Raw genomic sequence first — 15845 nt, forward strand, 5'->3', positions numbered from 1 at the left:
GGGCTAGCTCTTCCCTCCGTGCGACAAGGCGAGTGGTCCGCTAGAGGGAGGGTCTCGAAGTCTGGGCGAGGCGATAGCTGCGCTGCTGGCTGTGTTTTGCCTGCGCAGCAGCTGCAGCAGGTCCCCGCCCGGGCAGAGCGGCATGAGCAGCGAGTAGTTTGCAGATCGGCCGGGCGGGTTCGAGCACGCCAGCGGGCAGACGAGGAGCGGGTGCGGCGCGTCGGCTGACCGGAACGCCGCCATCGCCGTCGCCTCGGCGCGCAGGTGGGAGTACGACGGCGCGTCGAGCTTGCAGCACGTCTTGAGCACGAAGAGCTCGCCAGAGACGCGGTGGCGCAGCAGGTTCACCTCGGCAAAGGAGCCGCGCCCGAGCACGCCCACCGTGATGTAGTCGGCGCTGAAATCGCCCGTCGCCTCCTCGAGGACGTGCGGCGTGCCGGTGCCCACGCGCGAGGCGCGGGATGACGACGTTCGTGCGCGCTTCGAGTTGCTCCCTCGCTTGCCGGCGGGCGTGGTGTGCTCACTCATTGGCGCAGCGCGAGTCGCTGCAGTCGTTGCTTTTGGCACAAAACCCGAACAGACCACTCGACCTAGTCTACCACCTTCCCCAGTCACTGTCAGACACCTACGCGCCATTCGGAGAGCTCTGCAAAGAAACAGGCTCCATCGAACTCCACACGAAACTGATAGACGTCTTCAAATCACACAACGTCTGGAACGACTTCAACGGAAACCACGGTCCCTCCTCCCAGAACTCCCCCTGACTACCCCAATCCTCAACCGAGTTAGAGCAAACAGGCACCGCACCCCCCCCCCCCCCCAGTGTGGTGGGCGTGGGAGTACACGAGTAGCAGCGCCTGCACGCCGAGCGAAGCCATCGCGGCGTACAGCCGCGCGTGCTCTGCGGGGAACGCGCCCCTCGGCTGCCTGCGCAGAGGGGGCGCAGGGGCGGGTGCTCATTCCTGTGTCTCGTGCGGGCTCCTCCTTCTGGTACTCCTCCTTCTGGTACTCCTCCTTCCTCCCTCCCATCCTGCGGCTGCCTGTGAGTCTCGCCGCCCCCCCCCCACCCCCCACCCCCACCCCCCACTAGGTACCCGCTTGTGGGGGTCACTCCTAACGGAGGGGGCTAGCTCTTCCCTCCGTGCGACAAGGCGAGTGGTCCGCTAGAGGGAGGGTCTCGAAGTCTGGGCGAGGCGATAGCTGCGCTGCTGGCTGTGTTTTGCCTGCGCAGCAGCTGCAGCAGGTCCCCGCCCGGGCAGAGCGGCATGAGCAGCGAGTAGTTTGCAGATCGGCCGGGCGGGTTCGAGCACGCCAGCGGGCAGACGAGGAGCGGGTGCGGCGCGTCGGCTGACCGGAACGCCGCCATCGCCGTCGCCTCGGCGCGCAGGTGGGAGTACGACGGCGCGTCGAGCTTGCAGCACGTCTTGAGCACGAAGAGCTCGCCAGAGACGCGGTGGCTCAGCAGGTTCACCTCGGCAAAGGAGCCGCGCCCGAGCACGCCCACCGTGATGTAGTCGGCGCTGAAATCGCCCGTCGCCTCCTCGAGGACGTGCGGCGTGCCGGTGCCCACGCGCGAGGCGCGGGATGACGACGTTCGTGCGCGCTTCGAGTTGCTCCCTCGCTTGCCGGCGGGCGTGGTGTGCTCACTCATTGGCGCAGCGCGAGTCGCTGCAGTCGTTGCTTTGGCAGAGAGAAAAAGATTTCCTCGGCCTGAGGTTAATGACCGCACTCCAAGTGCTCCAAGTGCAGGTGCACGCCCGCGCCTGCCCCTCCGGGTGCTGCAACCCGTCCTATACGGGAGAGGAATCCCTGGGACCCTGTCGCGTGGGTGAACCCTGCCCAGCCCCCTCCGTGTCGCGATGCGCTCCCGTTCCCCCTTTCCCCTGTGTCCCTGATCGTCCTTCCATCCAAGATCCTGCTCGTGCAGGTGGGGACCCTGTCCTCCTCCCATCCCTCGTTTGGTTTGCCTGTTTTCTTTCTTTCTTTACACTGGGAAAAGAATTTTACGACGTCGACAAAAGCACGGCGACCCGCACGGGACTGGCGCGCACTGGCACACACAAAAAGAATCGCGTCATTATAGGAAGGAGGTCTGGAGATAGCATGCCAGTTCTTGGTGGTGGTCCACCTCGAGAACCAGCCAGGCATGCAGCCAGGCAGGAGAGGAGAGAAGAGAGAGAGAGGAGAGCGGAGAGAGGAGAGAGGAGAGAGGAGAGAGAGGAGAGGAGAGGAGAGAGAGAGAGAGAGAGAGAGAGAGAGAGAGAGAGAGCGAGAGAGAGCGAGAGAGAGAGAGAGAGTCTGAATGATCGAGAGGCATGAGCCTACGGAGGGGCGGGCGGCGGAGCGTCGGGCGCGGCCGAGCAGCCAGAGAGGAGCGCGAGGGAGCTCTGTTGGAAGGACCGGGAATCTCAGGCTATTGTAGTCCCTCTCCGCGACTACTCTACTCTCTGCTCAAGGGGTATCCTCCCTCATCTAGCGCGCAGCGGCTTTACATGAAGTTAGATCCTTCTTGTAGTCCCAGGAAGGCTTATTGCTGCCACGGGGTGTCCGCCACACATTGTCCACAGCACTGCAGCCAGACGCGGATCCAGGGGAAAATCTATCGCACGTCTGACTGGTTTGATCAATACTGCAGATACAGTAATTCTGGTCATCGTGAGGTGTACTGATTATTGCCAAATGGAGCCAATACGCCAGGGGTCCAGATAGGTATTTGCGCAGTGCAGCAGGAGAGCTCTTGCTCCCCAAGACCATGATGGGATGCGAATAATAACCCGTGGCCCTGGCCCTTCCCGGAAGGCTTTACTGCCTGCGGCGGTGACGGCGGCGGCGGAGGGGGCGGCGGCGGCGGCGGCGGCGGCGGCGGCGGCGGCGGCGGCGGCGGCGGCGGCGGCGGCGGCGGCGGCGGCGGCGGTGAACAGCAGTACGAGGAGGTGTACCCATCTGGCGCGCCGCTGGAGTCGCAGTTGCACATGTCGCTCAGGCACACTGCCGGGTTGGAGCCGCAATACGTGCCGGGGAGTTCCTTGGCGATGCAATCGAGTTCGTAATTTCCATCCGGGTAGTATGCGCCGGAGCACACCCCGCAGCCATTCGTGTTGCACTCGGTGCACAGATCCGAGATGCCCAACTTGCAGCAGCGATTCCCGCGACAGCTGCCGGCATAACAGGCCGTGTCGGTGCTGCACCACTCACTCACCGCCTTCTAGTTTGCAGGTGCCCGAGACGCAATCCTCGTTCGAATCGCAGTCCCAGGCTCCCAGCTGTAGTCGCAGGACTGCCCGACGGTCGCGAGGAGCACGCCGGCGAACGAGTGCCACACACACGGCTCGACGGTTACATCTTCTTTTCTTCTTTTTTAGCAGGCGCTTACAAAGCAGAGAGAGAGAGAGAGGTATGGTTCTTGCACTTGTGCAAGATTGGGCGTCTTCTGCCGCAGTCCCTTTGATGGGAGGCCCCAGGGTGGGGGCCACCTCGAACCCCGGCCAGGGATTCGAGCGGAGGGTGCCCCGGATTCATCTATCCGTTGGGCCCCGGCACCTATTTTAGAACTGATCACTTTGCGCAGCAACCGTCGGCCGCCGCTTTTTAGCTGGACGGCGGTACGCTGCGCCGTCGCTCTGTCGTGCACGCTCTCGTGCCTCGTTGTTGTGACACGGGAGTAGAGTCGAGAGGTAGCCCTCGACGAGACGACCGGCGCCGCGATGCCAGACCTCACGGCCGCCGAGCTCAGCATTCCGGCCGAGCAGCACCCCGATCCCGCAAAGCCACTGGTGATACCCGTCGACTCAACAGTGGTAGGCTCTACCATGCGCTTCATTCCGTGGTCTGTGGTGGGCAATCCGGCCCTCCTCCAGCTGCCCCCTCCTCCTCCGGGGATGCAACCGTCGTGGGCCCAGATTCCGCAGTGGGTCGCCATCAGTGCGCTGCTCCCCTTCAGTGAGCCCGAGCCCGCTGTGGCCGCCTACTTTGACAGGCTCAGCGTCTTGCGGCTGGCCGTATTGGCCGCGGCTTGGCGCCGCATCCTCGGTGCCTTGTCCGACCTCGGCGTTTTCGGCACGGTGCACGTGGATGAGGATGCGTTCCGTACGGTGTGCATCCAGGCTCTGCACTCCCGCCAAATCCCGGTGCCCGAGCTCTATCTGCAGTGGGGCGATTTGGGGCACTCTGAAACGCCAGGGCGCTCGTTGCTCCTCCGTCTCTTTGTATCTTCCATACTGCGTTTATCAGAAGACAGGGAGGGAGGGAGAGAGAGAGAGAGCAAATGTGTGCCTTGCCGCGACGATTCGCGGAGGGGTACTTCGAGGCCAGATCTCCGGCAGATTATTCGATGAATTTCGGCGGTTCGGGGGGATTTTGCCGCAGGGGCGGCAAAAGGACAGGTTCAGATCTCCTGCAATGCGCTCGTCCGCGGTAGGCAGCCAGCCTCCACCAAGGCAGTATCGACCTGTTGCCCTTCGTCGGCCACCCAGGCGCCAGCTCAGCAGTGACCGAGGAGTGCCAATCGCGTCCCTCGCTGCCGCCGCTCTGCCCACTCCGGCAGGCGTTCTCCACAGCACGCCGCGGTCACTGGGTACCCTCATGGCGCCGCCGCGGGCGGAGGCGCCCTTGGGCCTACGGGCGGCGCGGGCAGGGGCGCGCGAGACGCGCAAGCAAGCGGCCTGCCTCAACATCATCTCACTTTCGCGGGGGTACAGTGCTCCGCCAAAACGCTCCCACCCTGCGGCAGAGCCTGCACTGACCCTGTCCCACCGCCTCAGCTGCCTCGATACTACGTCATTCGTCGATACGGCGGCCAGCCTCAACTTCGTCTCTCTGTCAATGGCGTCGCGCGACCAACTGGAGCAGCACCAGGCCAAAGATGGAGAGCTCGCAGGCCCCGCTCGCGCTCCCCGCCCTCACGACAGCCCCACAAGTCTCACCGCCTCACCCCCTCCTACATTGCTCGAGCAGGGCTCTCCCAGCGCCAGCGGGAGGAGAGGGGGCGGCAGAAGCAGAAGCACCCTCGAATCGCCTCGCCCGGACTGCTCACGGTGTGCCGCCCGATAGCTCCCGACCCCACTAGAAACCCGCGTTACGCAGACCACAAGTGAGCAAACCGTTCGACCCCGACACCCCATTCTCGCGGCTGGCTGCCCGTCTTACCCCCCCCTCCCCCCCCTGTCGTCTCTTGTTAGCCCGCGAAGCGGCACACCGCCTCTGCCGCCGGCCATCGCGGCGGCGATGTTTCCTCGCCTGACCAGTCCGAGGAGGCGGAACTGCGCAGCTTTGAGCTGGGCGACATGCTGCCGCAGCGCAAGGACCCGGCGCGACCTCAGTCGAGCCGCGGCGGCGAAGGCCACTCCTCGAGAGGGGCCGCCGTGGCACTCTCGCGGTGCGAGTCCCGCCTCTCGCTTCTGTGGGCGGCGCGGCTGCACCTCGCCACACGCGTGAAGGGCTGAAGGCGTGAACGGCTCTCGTTCCTTCACGCCGGACGTTGTGTGGATATATATAGGACGGGCGGAGCCGACTCTCGCAATGCAGAGCCGTATCTCGCACACACCCTCATAATACTGCCCGCACCCCACCCATTGCCCCACCACGCGGGTTAAGAGCCGCCGCGCTCCAGCGGTCTGACTGAGGGCCGTCAGACAGGCACAGTCCACAGTGCACACACAGTCACAGAGGAAGTCTCAGAGGTCACAGAGCCGCCGCGCTTCTCTCGCACACGCAGCTGCGCGCACACGTGGATCGTGGCCACATTGTTATAACTTTTATTAAGGTTGTTATAGCTTAAACTCGTGTCACCAGTTCTCTACTAGAAATTCCATGTAGGAAATAGCGAGCAGCGAGACACCGCAGAGTAGTCGGCCTTAGGCTATAGAGATTAAGGTGCCTGGGCGCAACAGGCAAGTCAGGAAGGCTCGCGGCTGAAGAGGGTGGTGCGTCGGAAGACGGCCGTGCCATCGCAGTAGATCGGGATCCGCTCTGGCGGGGCTGCGACCGGCTCTTCGCCATACTTGGAGCGGCAGAGGCAGAGGCCGAGGGGCGTCTCGATGTCGCCGCACCTGCCAGCCGCGCGTGCGGGCGCCTCGATGGGGGCCGGCGGGGGAGGGGCGGGTTTGGGGCTCGCGCGCGGCGTCTACCCGGCACATCTCGTCGACGGCGGCGCAACGGGCGAGACGGAGAGGCAGAGCCGCACCGCGCCGTCGGCGCGGGCGCGCGCGAGGGCGCGGACGCGCGCCGTCGGCGGCCGGCGCGGACGCTCGCGCAGCCAGATGTTGAGCCCCCACTTTTCGCCTCGCTCGACGGGCTCGCCGGCGTGGAGCGTCCTGTGGGGGAGCGGCTGGCGGGTGAGCCCGACCCGCCAGAGGAGAGTGGCGCTCGGCTGCGGTGGCGCGCGCCGCTCGTCGGGCGCGCCGTCGCGGTCGAGGTTGTACCAGACCAGCCCTGAGCCCGCCTCGGGAGGGAAGCGCTGCTTGAGGCGGGGGAAGGCAGTGCAGCCGCCCGCGTCGCAGCCCGAGAGGAAGATGAAGAAGGAGAGAAGCCGGTTGCCTGATGCAACCACGCGCTCTCACCGCCTCCCGGCTCACCAAAAGGAGTCGTCGATCCGAGGGTGAGCCGGTCGCCCGTGCTCCTCTAGGCTCGGGGTCAGGGGCCGGGGTTGGGGTCAGGGTTAGGGTCAGGGCTAGCAGGGCGAGCCGGTCGCCCGTGTCGCGCGTCCTCTCGGCGAAGCGCGCGTCGGTCGGAGAGAGCCAGTCGAAGTGCGGGCGGTACTCCTGGCCGGGCTGGTAGTGCACCTGGAGGGGTTCCGCACACGCCCCTCCGGCGGGAGTGCTAGCGGCCTCGCGGGAAGACAAGGGGCTGCGGCTCGGCGGCGAGGGCGCGAGGAGGGTGGGAGGGGCGGCGGAGCACAGCTGAGCACGTCGCGCCCCGTCTCTCCGGGCGGAGGGCACGGGTTTGTGCTCCGAGTCCATCTGTGGCTCCATCTATGGCCGTGCGCCAGCTGGACCGCCTCAGCGTGCGCCGGCGTCAGGCCGCCCAGGTACGCAGCGCGCTGCACTGCGCGCCGCACGACCGGGTCGGCGGAGGCGCCAACCTGTTTGGGAAATGGGCGCGGCGAGGGGCGAGGCGGGGGTGAGTGTGCGCCACCTGCAATGGACGTGTCGCGGACGTGTCTAGTGTGAAGGACGCGTCTGGGGAGTGTCCGGGACGCGTCCACCTTGCACGAGTAGGAGGTCCTCGCCGGTGAGAGAACACCCGCGCCGCCGGTGGCTGGCGGAGGAGCGAGGGGGCGTGAGGAGTGGGAGGGGTGCGGAGCGGGCGCGGGCGAAGAGGAGGGGCAGCGGGCGCGGGAGGCGCGGGCGCGGGAGAGGGTTGGTCGAGGGGCGAGGGGCGGAGGGAGGCGCCGTGATTGACGACGCGCGAGGGGCGGAGAGAGGCGCGGGCGAGGGCGATGATGTGCGCCGCCTCGTCGGCGGTGAGAAAGTGGCGCAGCCTGGCCATGCGCGGGTCTGGTCGCAGCCGCTGCACCTGCGCGAGCGGGCGCGGTGTTTCGGGGTCCGTGCGCCGCCACTGTGCAGCTCAGATAGAGGCGGGGCTGCGGGGCGCACTGCGGCGGAGTGCACGGCACGCAGCAGCTGCAGGCGGTACAGGGGCAGCCGTGGCACTGGCGCTGCTGCGCGCACCTCAACGGCGCGCCCACGCCCAACCAGTGTCGTCTGCCGGCCACTCGCCCAGTGCGTCCAGCACCAGCGGGCAGGACAGCCGCCGAGCTCGCTCAGGTCGGACGGCTCGCCGCGCACGCTCATCTCGAGCCGCAGGAGCGCAGGAAGGGCGTCGTCTCGTAGCCAGCCATCGAGCGGCTCGGGGTCGGCGGGGTCGGCGGAATCGGAACGCCCTGCTACCCGCACAACGGCGACAGCCCGGATCGCGTCGGCGAGGCGGGGGGCACGGCCGCTCGCCACGAGATAAGCGACGGCCAGAGCTTCGCTGCCGGCGGCACAGGCAGCGACGCCGCCGCAAAGCCTGATGTGCTCGATCTCCGCGCAGGCGTCGCGAAGTGAGTCGGGGGCGAGCGAAACCGGCAGGGAAACCGATTCCGCCTCCGCAATGCTTCCGAGGGCGAGGTACCCCGGCCAGACGACGTCACTGGCGTTGCTCGACGTCGTCTCCATGTCGGTTCTGACGGTTCTGACGGGGCGCGACCGGGAGTTGCTGATGTCTGTGCCGGCCGTCTGCTCTCCTTCGTGTCCCGTGGTTCGAGGGCGCCTGGGTAAATTTGGTGCGGTGTGAAGTGTTTATCTACTGCATCTTTCTGCTGCACTTGGGGTGGGACGACAGGGGTAGACCGTGCTGTTGCTGTGAACAGCTGGGGCACGCGCCTTATCTGGCCCGGCCCCTTGGGGACTTGCGGCTCGGATGCGACCTCTAACCGCGGGTCGCAGACCGTGCTCTCGGTGTCCGATGACATGGCGCCTCTTCACGATCAGCACGCCAGTCTGTTCACACCTCTCTTCTGTTCACTTCACGGAGTGACAGGGGTTCGTTACCCAGTTTAAGAAAGGCTTCAAGAAAACACACCCTCAGAAAAACTTGGTATTGCTAAAAATCTCCTCTCTCTCAGAAAAACACCCTCATATAAAAACGACCGGAGCCAGCGCGCTTGTGGCTTCCACTCACAAGCACGCTTTTCCACGTCTCCGTCCCCGCTCTACCTAAGGCTTGCCGCTCGAACCAATGGCGGTGGGGACGGAGGTGTCGCCTCCGTCCCCGCCGTGGAGGCAGCGCCTCTCTCCCCGCTCGACCTATAGCGGTCGGCGGACTCGAGTACGAGTGGGGACGGCGGCTCATATTGCTAAATATAAAATTCCCACCCACCCACTCACCCGGTAGGGTGCCCACAGGGCCCAAAAAAAGAAAGGAAAAAAGAAATGGGCGACCTCCGATCGCAGCACTTCGTGTTGGCCAGTCGAGAAATTGAGAGTGTGACTAGGAGGGTGGGACGCTGGGGATTCTCAAAGGTATACCCTTGGAATGGCCGGATCCAGCCTTAAAAGTACGAGATCGCGCGCGCTTCGCGCGCTGCACCGCCTATTCTCCGCGGCTGTGTGACGACGCGTGCCGTGTAATCCTTTAGAGTCTCGACAATCACTAAGCTGCTTATGTGGCACCGCAGAGGCTCCCTTGGGGATGCCTGAGGTCACCCCAACCACTCACTAAGCCGTACGTAGACGAATTGGGCACTTGGCGCTACTTTTTTCGTTTACCCTCTCCACCCTGGAGATTCGCACCAGCGAGAACTTGCTTGATTCGGCTGGCGCGGTGTCATTGCCGAGCAAAGCGCTCGACGCTCTGGTCGCCCACTGCCTGGGGAAATGGCTGGATAAGCGCGTCGACCACTTGTTCTGGAACACCCCAGAGCTTTTGCCGGAGCACGTGGCGTACGCCACCCCTCCCGAGGCCCCGCCCACCAAGCAGTACTGTGACAACCAGGCCGCCATTGCCTCTGCCTACAACCCCGAGAACCACGGCAGGCTCAAACACGTCGAGCGGCGCCACTTCTTCATCCGCGAGGCCATCGAAGAAGCCAAGATCTTGTGTTCCTTTCGTCTGCAGCGACGAGAAGCTCGCCGACTTCTTCACGAAGCCGCTCAAACCCCAGCGCTTCTTCGAGCTGCGGGACAAGATCATGAATGTCAAGGAGCCTTCCTCCCAGTCGGATGGGAAGTAAATCTCCTTCACCGAGACGTGGGCGCGGGCGCCGCGCCGCGAGTCGCGAACAGTGCCGCCCCCCCCCACCCGCGAGAGCCATAGACTCTCCAGTGCATGTTCATCCAGTGCATGTTCCATGCCCCATCGAGAGGGACACTTTCCTCTCTATCCATGTGAGTGACTCGACTACGTCGAGGGGGGGGACGTCTGAACCACACGTGTCCCTCCATTCACACTCTCCCAGTCCTTCCTGGTCTAGTGCCCGACTTCTCCGCCCGTCGTGCTGAGTTGGTCGCACCTCCGTGCATCTTCGTCCTTTAGACGTTTCACCTAGAGCAAGCAGGGCGGCACGCCCCTAGATCCACCCGCCAGCCGGGTGGGGCTTGCACGACGAGGACGGCTACCTCGTCGGGCTCGGCACGCTGCGCACGCTGTATGGGAAGCACTGCCCGTTGGTGGGTTTAGCGGTTAGCACAAATAAATCAATAAAACGGATATACGAGATGGGTAAAAAGGGGCAAGTCCCCGCAAATGCGCCCCTATCTTCAAGGAGCCCGAACCCAGCACAGCCAGGGTTCCGGCTCCTACCCGGATAGGGGGTCTGTTCCCACTGACTCGCGCCAAAACGCCCTACCTACCTACCTATTCCCAGGCCGCGCAGCGAATCGAAAAAAGATGAAAATAGGGGGTACCTACCTATTGCAGGGCCCTTTGGGGCCAAACAAGACCAACCTACCTACCTATCTGGGAGGGGCCAGCCAGTGGCAACAGACCCCCATCCGGGTAGGAGCCGGAACCCAGATTTGCGCTGGGCTATCTGCGCGCCAGGCTGTACACTGCCATGGCCCGCCATCTGAATCTGCTGCTGCTGGCGCTTTGCGTGCACTCAGTTCAGGCGTCAATGGCCGCGCCCCAGCTGAGCAGAAGAGCGGTCGCCGTGACCGCAGCGGCAGCGGCCGGGCGAGCGCCGGCGAGGGCGTTCGCCGCCGACAAGGGCAAGGAGTACAACGACTGCATGTCCAAGTGCATGTACGAGGTGCCCGTCTAGATGCCGGATCCTGTCCGTCTTCGCTGTGGATGTCACAAATAGACCGCCTACCCGACCTAGGCAGCCTGCGCACCGCCCCCGTAGGCAACCAAGATCACCAAGGGGATCGCAAAGGTTGAGGTGACGCCGCGGGAGGAGGCCAAGGAGATGTGCAAGCCGCAGTGCACGCCACTTGCCAAGAAGTCCAAGTAGCTATCGGACCACCAACACACCATGCCTCCTGCACTCGCTATCGCCGCTTTTTCGCACCCGATCCGCGCCACTGTACCGGCCGGTGACCAGCATATACGTTTGTCGATGATGCCCTTGTGTGAAGGCTTGCTTCGTAGCCCTCCGGTCTAGCCCATTGTAAGACCGGAGGGATGGAGCGCGGGAACGAAAAGCAATCGAGTGCCTCTGCTTTCAGCCCTTTGCTCGTGTCGTGCGTCTCGCTCGAGCGAGCCCCCCCCCGGCCTGGCCCTGCAGGCTCCTGCTCCCCGCTATGCTGACAGCCTGATCGAGACCGCTTGCCGCAAGCGCAACCGGGGCGTGCTGCGCGAGAGGGTTTGACCGTTTGAGAGGCCCCTCTCCGCTGTGTGTGGGTGTGCGCGTGCAGCGCACTATGTCAAAACCCCACTGAGAAATTATAAATTTCTCTAGAGCTGGTGCCGCCACTAGATGAAATGCTCCACTGGGCCCCCGGAACACGCCTGCGCGGCGGTGAGCAGTGAAGAGGCGCGGAAAGCTGATTTTTTTACTTTTGGACGCATTTCGGGCTCCGTACTGGTTGACGCAGAGCCGCACGCGTCGACCGGCGCCGTTCGCGACCACGAGGGCGGATGCTGGCCATCCCGGGCTCTGTGCACATCGGCAGCGCGCGTTCTACGCGCTCCGCTATCCAGATCTTGGCGCCCCACCTCGAAAGCGCCGTTTTTATCTCGTGCAATCTCGAGCCATGGAGATTAGGCCGAGATCGCTTTGAGCTGCGGGAGATGTTTGGGAGATACAGCTACAGTCACACGGACCCGCGGGGCGTGCGCAGCTCGCGACGGAGATGTTTACAGAGCCCGGGCTCGCTGCGAAGCGGTGAGCGGCGCCCGAACGGCACCGGGCCGCGTGCCGCTCTCTGCAGCTCCGACGCGGCCGAGGCTCCTCTTCTTCATCCTCTTCAGCCTCAAATGCCTTCTGGGAAGACTCTGCGAAGGCCGCCTCAGCACCCACCTCTACGGCCTCCGTGAACTCATGAGCACCCAGCGCAGCTTCAACAGCCTCGACCGCTTCCGGTTGCGGTTCCTCCTCGTCTGCCTCGTCCATGGATTCTCCGGCCGCTTCCATAGCTTCACGCATCAGCACACGGACACGCGCCGCTTCGTGACTCGGCGGCGCGTCCGAGGTCATCGCGGCACCCGCGCGGGGGGACTGTACTGGCGGCGCAGGGCCTGCATGAGCAGGCCGGTGGGCGGCTCTCCTCGCCCCCTTGCCCTGCCCCTGGCAGATGCCGCAATGCCGTGGGCACGACGTGCGCATACCGTTTGGGTTCTTGTCGCACTCCCCGCTGGCAAACCACGCGGGGCACTCCTTGTCGAGGTCCTCGCACAGGTACGTACACACCTGGCAGCTCCGCCCACAGCTGCGCTGCATGAAACCTGGGTTGGTATCGCACTGTTTGTCCGCTGCCCATGCGGCGCAGTCAGCATCGGGATCATCTTCGCAAAATTCCTCCAGCTTCTTGCGTCCAGCGACGTACGCCTCGATGAAACGGTTGTTCACCCCGACGCCCCCCATCACTGCTCCAGCTGGCGGAAGCGGCGTCTCACCGCCACCACCCCTCGACAGAGCGCAAGCCAAGGGGCAGGTGTGGAGCATGTACGCGCTGTTGCTCTCGCACGCGCCATCGTCAGCCCACGCTCCACAGGAGCTGTGCGTGTCGATTGGCTTTGGCTTGCATATCCCGCAGGCGACAGGGCAATCGCGTACCATGTTGACTGCGTTACTTTCGCAGTGCCCCAGGCGAGCCCTGGACTCACAACTCGTCTCCTTATCCGCGCACGCGGGAAAGCAAATACCGCAGCTGACAGGACATAGTTCCAGGGTCGGGGAAGGTGTCTTGATGCACTCGCCAGCCTCCATCAGCTTCATGCACTCAATGTCGTTTTTTGGGTTGATCGCTTGTGCCGACGATCTCGGGTCGATCTCGGGTCGATCTCGGGTCGATCTCGGGTCGATCTCGGGTCGATCTCGGGTCGATCTCGGGTCTCGGGTCGGTCTTGGGTCGGTCTCGGAGTTGGTCTAGAAAAGAAAAAATGGGGCGAGATGAGGCGAGATGAGGCGAGGTGAGGCGAGGTGAGGGGCGAGATGAGGCGAGATGAGGCGAGATGAGGCGAGATGAGGCGAGATGAGGCGAGATGAGGCGAGATGAGGCGAGATGAGGCGAGATGTCAGATGAGGCGAGGTGAGGCGAGATGAGGCGAGGTGAGGCGAGATGCGGCGAGGTGAGGCGAGATGAAGCGAGGTGAGGCGAGATGAAGCGAGGTGAGGCGAGATGAAGCGAGGTGAAGCGAGATGAGGCGAGATGAGGCGAGACTAGGAGGCGAGATGAAGCGGGATGTTGTGTGGCTGCTTGTGCTGCCAAGCTGCAAGCAGGCAGCACAAGCAGCCATACAAGTGAGCTTTTGGGTTGGCTCATGAGCAGGCAGCACAAGCAGCCACACAAGTCAGCTTTGGGAGCTCACGGCGACGCCCAATGCGTGCGCCGGAAGGGGGGAGTGTGTGCGCGCGTGTGTGAGATGTGGATTGTGGCAGGCTGCTGCTGCTGATGGGAAGTGTGCTCTGTGTGTGGCGCTGCGCTGGCGTGCGACGCGCGCGTGCTGTGTACGAGTGCGTGTTGCGGTCGCGCGCGCGTCTGCGTGTGCTGCGCGCGCGCCGCCGGTGTGTGCTGTGTGCTGTATTCTGTTGTGCGCCCTGTTTGTGCAGCTGTGAGGCGCAGGCTTGGTTGGCAGGGCTGCGCGGCGGGCTGCGGCGTGCTGTGGGTGGTCGCGCGCCTGCCTGATGGTGTGCGGCGGCCGCGCAGCCCGCCCGACCGGGTCGTCGGCGGCCCAGGGAGCGAGTATGCCAATGTGCGCTGCATGTGAGGCTTCTGCGCGGCTGGCGCGTATGTTTCCGTGCGGCGAGGGACGCGCGTATGTGTTCACGCTGCGGGCGCGGGCGGGCGCGGAGGGCGGCGCGGTCTCACCGCGGTCCGACGCCGGTTGGTCTTCTGCGTGACGAGGGTGGGCGCGCAAAGAGGCCTTGCCGCCATCGGCGTTGCCGCGAAGGGAAAAGAATCGTCTCACTTCAAAGCACAGAGGTCCGAAGTGCGACGGTGTATCATTCACTTTATGCCACCGTTGCATATCCTGCGACGGTGTATCATTCACTTTATGCCACCGTTGGTCGCAAAACTGCATTGGGTCTCGAGTTCGAATCCCGCAGTTCGACTCGGCGCAAAAAACCCAGTCCCAGACGGGCGTTGTCACTGGTTCGAAACCCACCTTAGCGTTCACCTGCTATCCGCCGGTACCCAAACCGTATGGTTCTTGCACTTGTGCAAGATTGGGCGTCTTCTGCAGCAGTCCCTTTGATGGGAGGCCCCAGGGTGGGGGCCACCTCGAACCCCCGGCCAGGGATTCGAGCGGAGGGTGCCCCGGATTCATCTATCCGTTGGGCCCCGGTACATTCATTAGAACTGATCACTTTGCGCAGCAGCCGTCCCTGGAAACCGTACGCCGTGCGTGGAGAGGGGGATGACGCCGCCCGCTACCCTCCGGCGGGGTCCCTCGCGGCGGCGTGCACCTCGGACCTGGAAACCGTGCTGAGTTATGACTCCCCCCAAGGATCGCAAGTGACACTTCAAGTGGAGGTAGATAAGTGGAGAAGGAAAATCAACCCGAAAAAGAGAGATGGAAGAGATAGAGGGAAACCCCCCAAAGCCGCCACAGCAGGAGGGAGACCCGGGGCGTTCACAGTGCTCAAATTCAAGTGCTCAACATGGACAAAGCGATGTTAGAGAAAAGGTTAACCGACGCCACTCTCTCACAGCCGACAGGCACAACATCAGGTGCACACACACACGCACGCAAACACATGCACACGCTACACGCACGCGCACACGCACATACCCTCGCATATCCCTACAACACACTGACGCCACGCACACATAGAATCATGGGGAACGACCTACTGTGGATGAAGCGCAAAGGTTGGCTGGTAGAACCAGCTCTCGAACTCGTTGCTGACGCCGCACGCACGGTACGAGTAGTGCAGGGTGGCGCCCACCACGTACGCGGTCGTGCTGTACTCGGTGTTGCACGCGGTCGGGTCGACGTAGCACCACTCGTGCTCACACCAGCCGGGGTAGCCGGTCGAGTTGCAGGACGGCTCGAGCCCGCTGTCGTGCGAGTCGCACCCGTGGAGGCCGTACGTGCCGGGGTACGCGAGGCTCACGCCGTCCGCCGCGACGACCTGCACCTCGCCGCTCACGAGGCTGACGCCGGCCGGGTAGGCGGTAAGGCACGGGCAGTCGAGCGGCGGCGAGGGCGGCGGCGGCGACGGCGGCGGCGACGGCGGCGGCGGCTGGTAGAACCAGCTCTCGAACTCGTTGCTGAAGCCGCACGCACGGTACGAGTAGTGCAGGGTGGCGCCCACCACGTACGCGGTCGTGCTGTACTCGGTGTTGCACGCGGTCGGGTCGACGTAGCACCACTCGTGCTCGCACCAGCCGGGGTAGCCGGTCGAGTTGCAGGACGGCTCGAGCCCGCTGTCGTGCGAGTCGCACCCGTGGAGGCCGTACGTGCCAGGGTACGCGAGGCTCACGCCGTCCGCCGCGACGACCTGCACCTCGCCGCTCACGAGGCTGACGCCGGTCGGGTAGGCGGTGAGGCACGGGCAGTCGAGCGGCGGCGAGGGCGGCGGCGACGGCGGTGGCGAGGGCGGCGGCGGCGACGGCGGCGGCGACGGCGGCGGCGGCTGGTAGAACCAGCTCTCAAACTCGTTGCTGAAGCCGCACGCACGGTAAGAGTAGTGCAGGGTGGCGCCCACCACGTACGCGGTCGTGCTGTACTCGGTGTTGCACGCGGTCGGGTCGACG

At 64.5% G+C, this 15845-nt stretch overlaps 4 protein-coding genes across 4 annotated transcripts in view; all 4 read right to left on the reverse strand.

Annotated features, from left to right (window-relative positions):
- Positions 1–528, reverse strand: part of EMIHUDRAFT_310012 (hypothetical protein) — a gene marked incomplete at both ends in the record, with an annotated part of 3420 nt that extends 2892 nt beyond the window's left edge. The window contains one exon of the mRNA XM_005779552.1: positions 26–528. Coding sequence (XP_005779609.1) covers positions 26–528 — 503 coding nt within the window. The remainder of the gene's footprint in view (positions 1–25) is intronic.
- Positions 529–1126: 598 nt separating this feature from the next.
- On the reverse strand, positions 1127–1651 carry EMIHUDRAFT_310013 (hypothetical protein; the record flags this gene model as incomplete). Its single annotated transcript, XM_005779553.1, has 1 exon — positions 1127–1651. One exon carries the CDS (start codon positions 1649–1651, stop codon positions 1127–1129), a length of 525 nt encoding a protein of 174 aa, XP_005779610.1.
- A 4107-nt stretch (positions 1652–5758) lies between these two features.
- On the reverse strand, positions 5759–8832 carry EMIHUDRAFT_450190 (hypothetical protein; the record flags this gene model as incomplete). Its single annotated transcript, XM_005779554.1, has 8 exons — positions 5759–6047; positions 6126–6311; positions 6384–6534; positions 7513–7591; positions 7668–8172; positions 8331–8457; positions 8631–8696; positions 8787–8832. 8 exons carry the CDS (start codon positions 8830–8832, stop codon positions 5894–5896), a joined length of 1314 nt encoding a protein of 437 aa, XP_005779611.1. The 3' UTR covers positions 5759–5893.
- A 2946-nt stretch (positions 8833–11778) lies between these two features.
- On the reverse strand, positions 11779–12700 carry EMIHUDRAFT_205146 (hypothetical protein; the record flags this gene model as incomplete). The annotated part of the gene is made up of 2 exons (XM_005779555.1): positions 11779–11846; positions 11938–12700. The coding sequence occupies 2 exons, from the start codon at positions 12698–12700 to the stop codon at positions 11779–11781; spliced, it is 831 nt and encodes a 276-aa protein (XP_005779612.1).
- Positions 12701–15845: the final 3145 nt, after the last annotated feature.

The sequence above is a fragment of the Emiliania huxleyi genome (assembly GCF_000372725.1).
Source record: "Emiliania huxleyi CCMP1516 unplaced genomic scaffold EMIHUscaffold_23, whole genome shotgun sequence".
NCBI lineage: Eukaryota > Haptophyta > Isochrysidales > Noelaerhabdaceae > Emiliania > Emiliania huxleyi.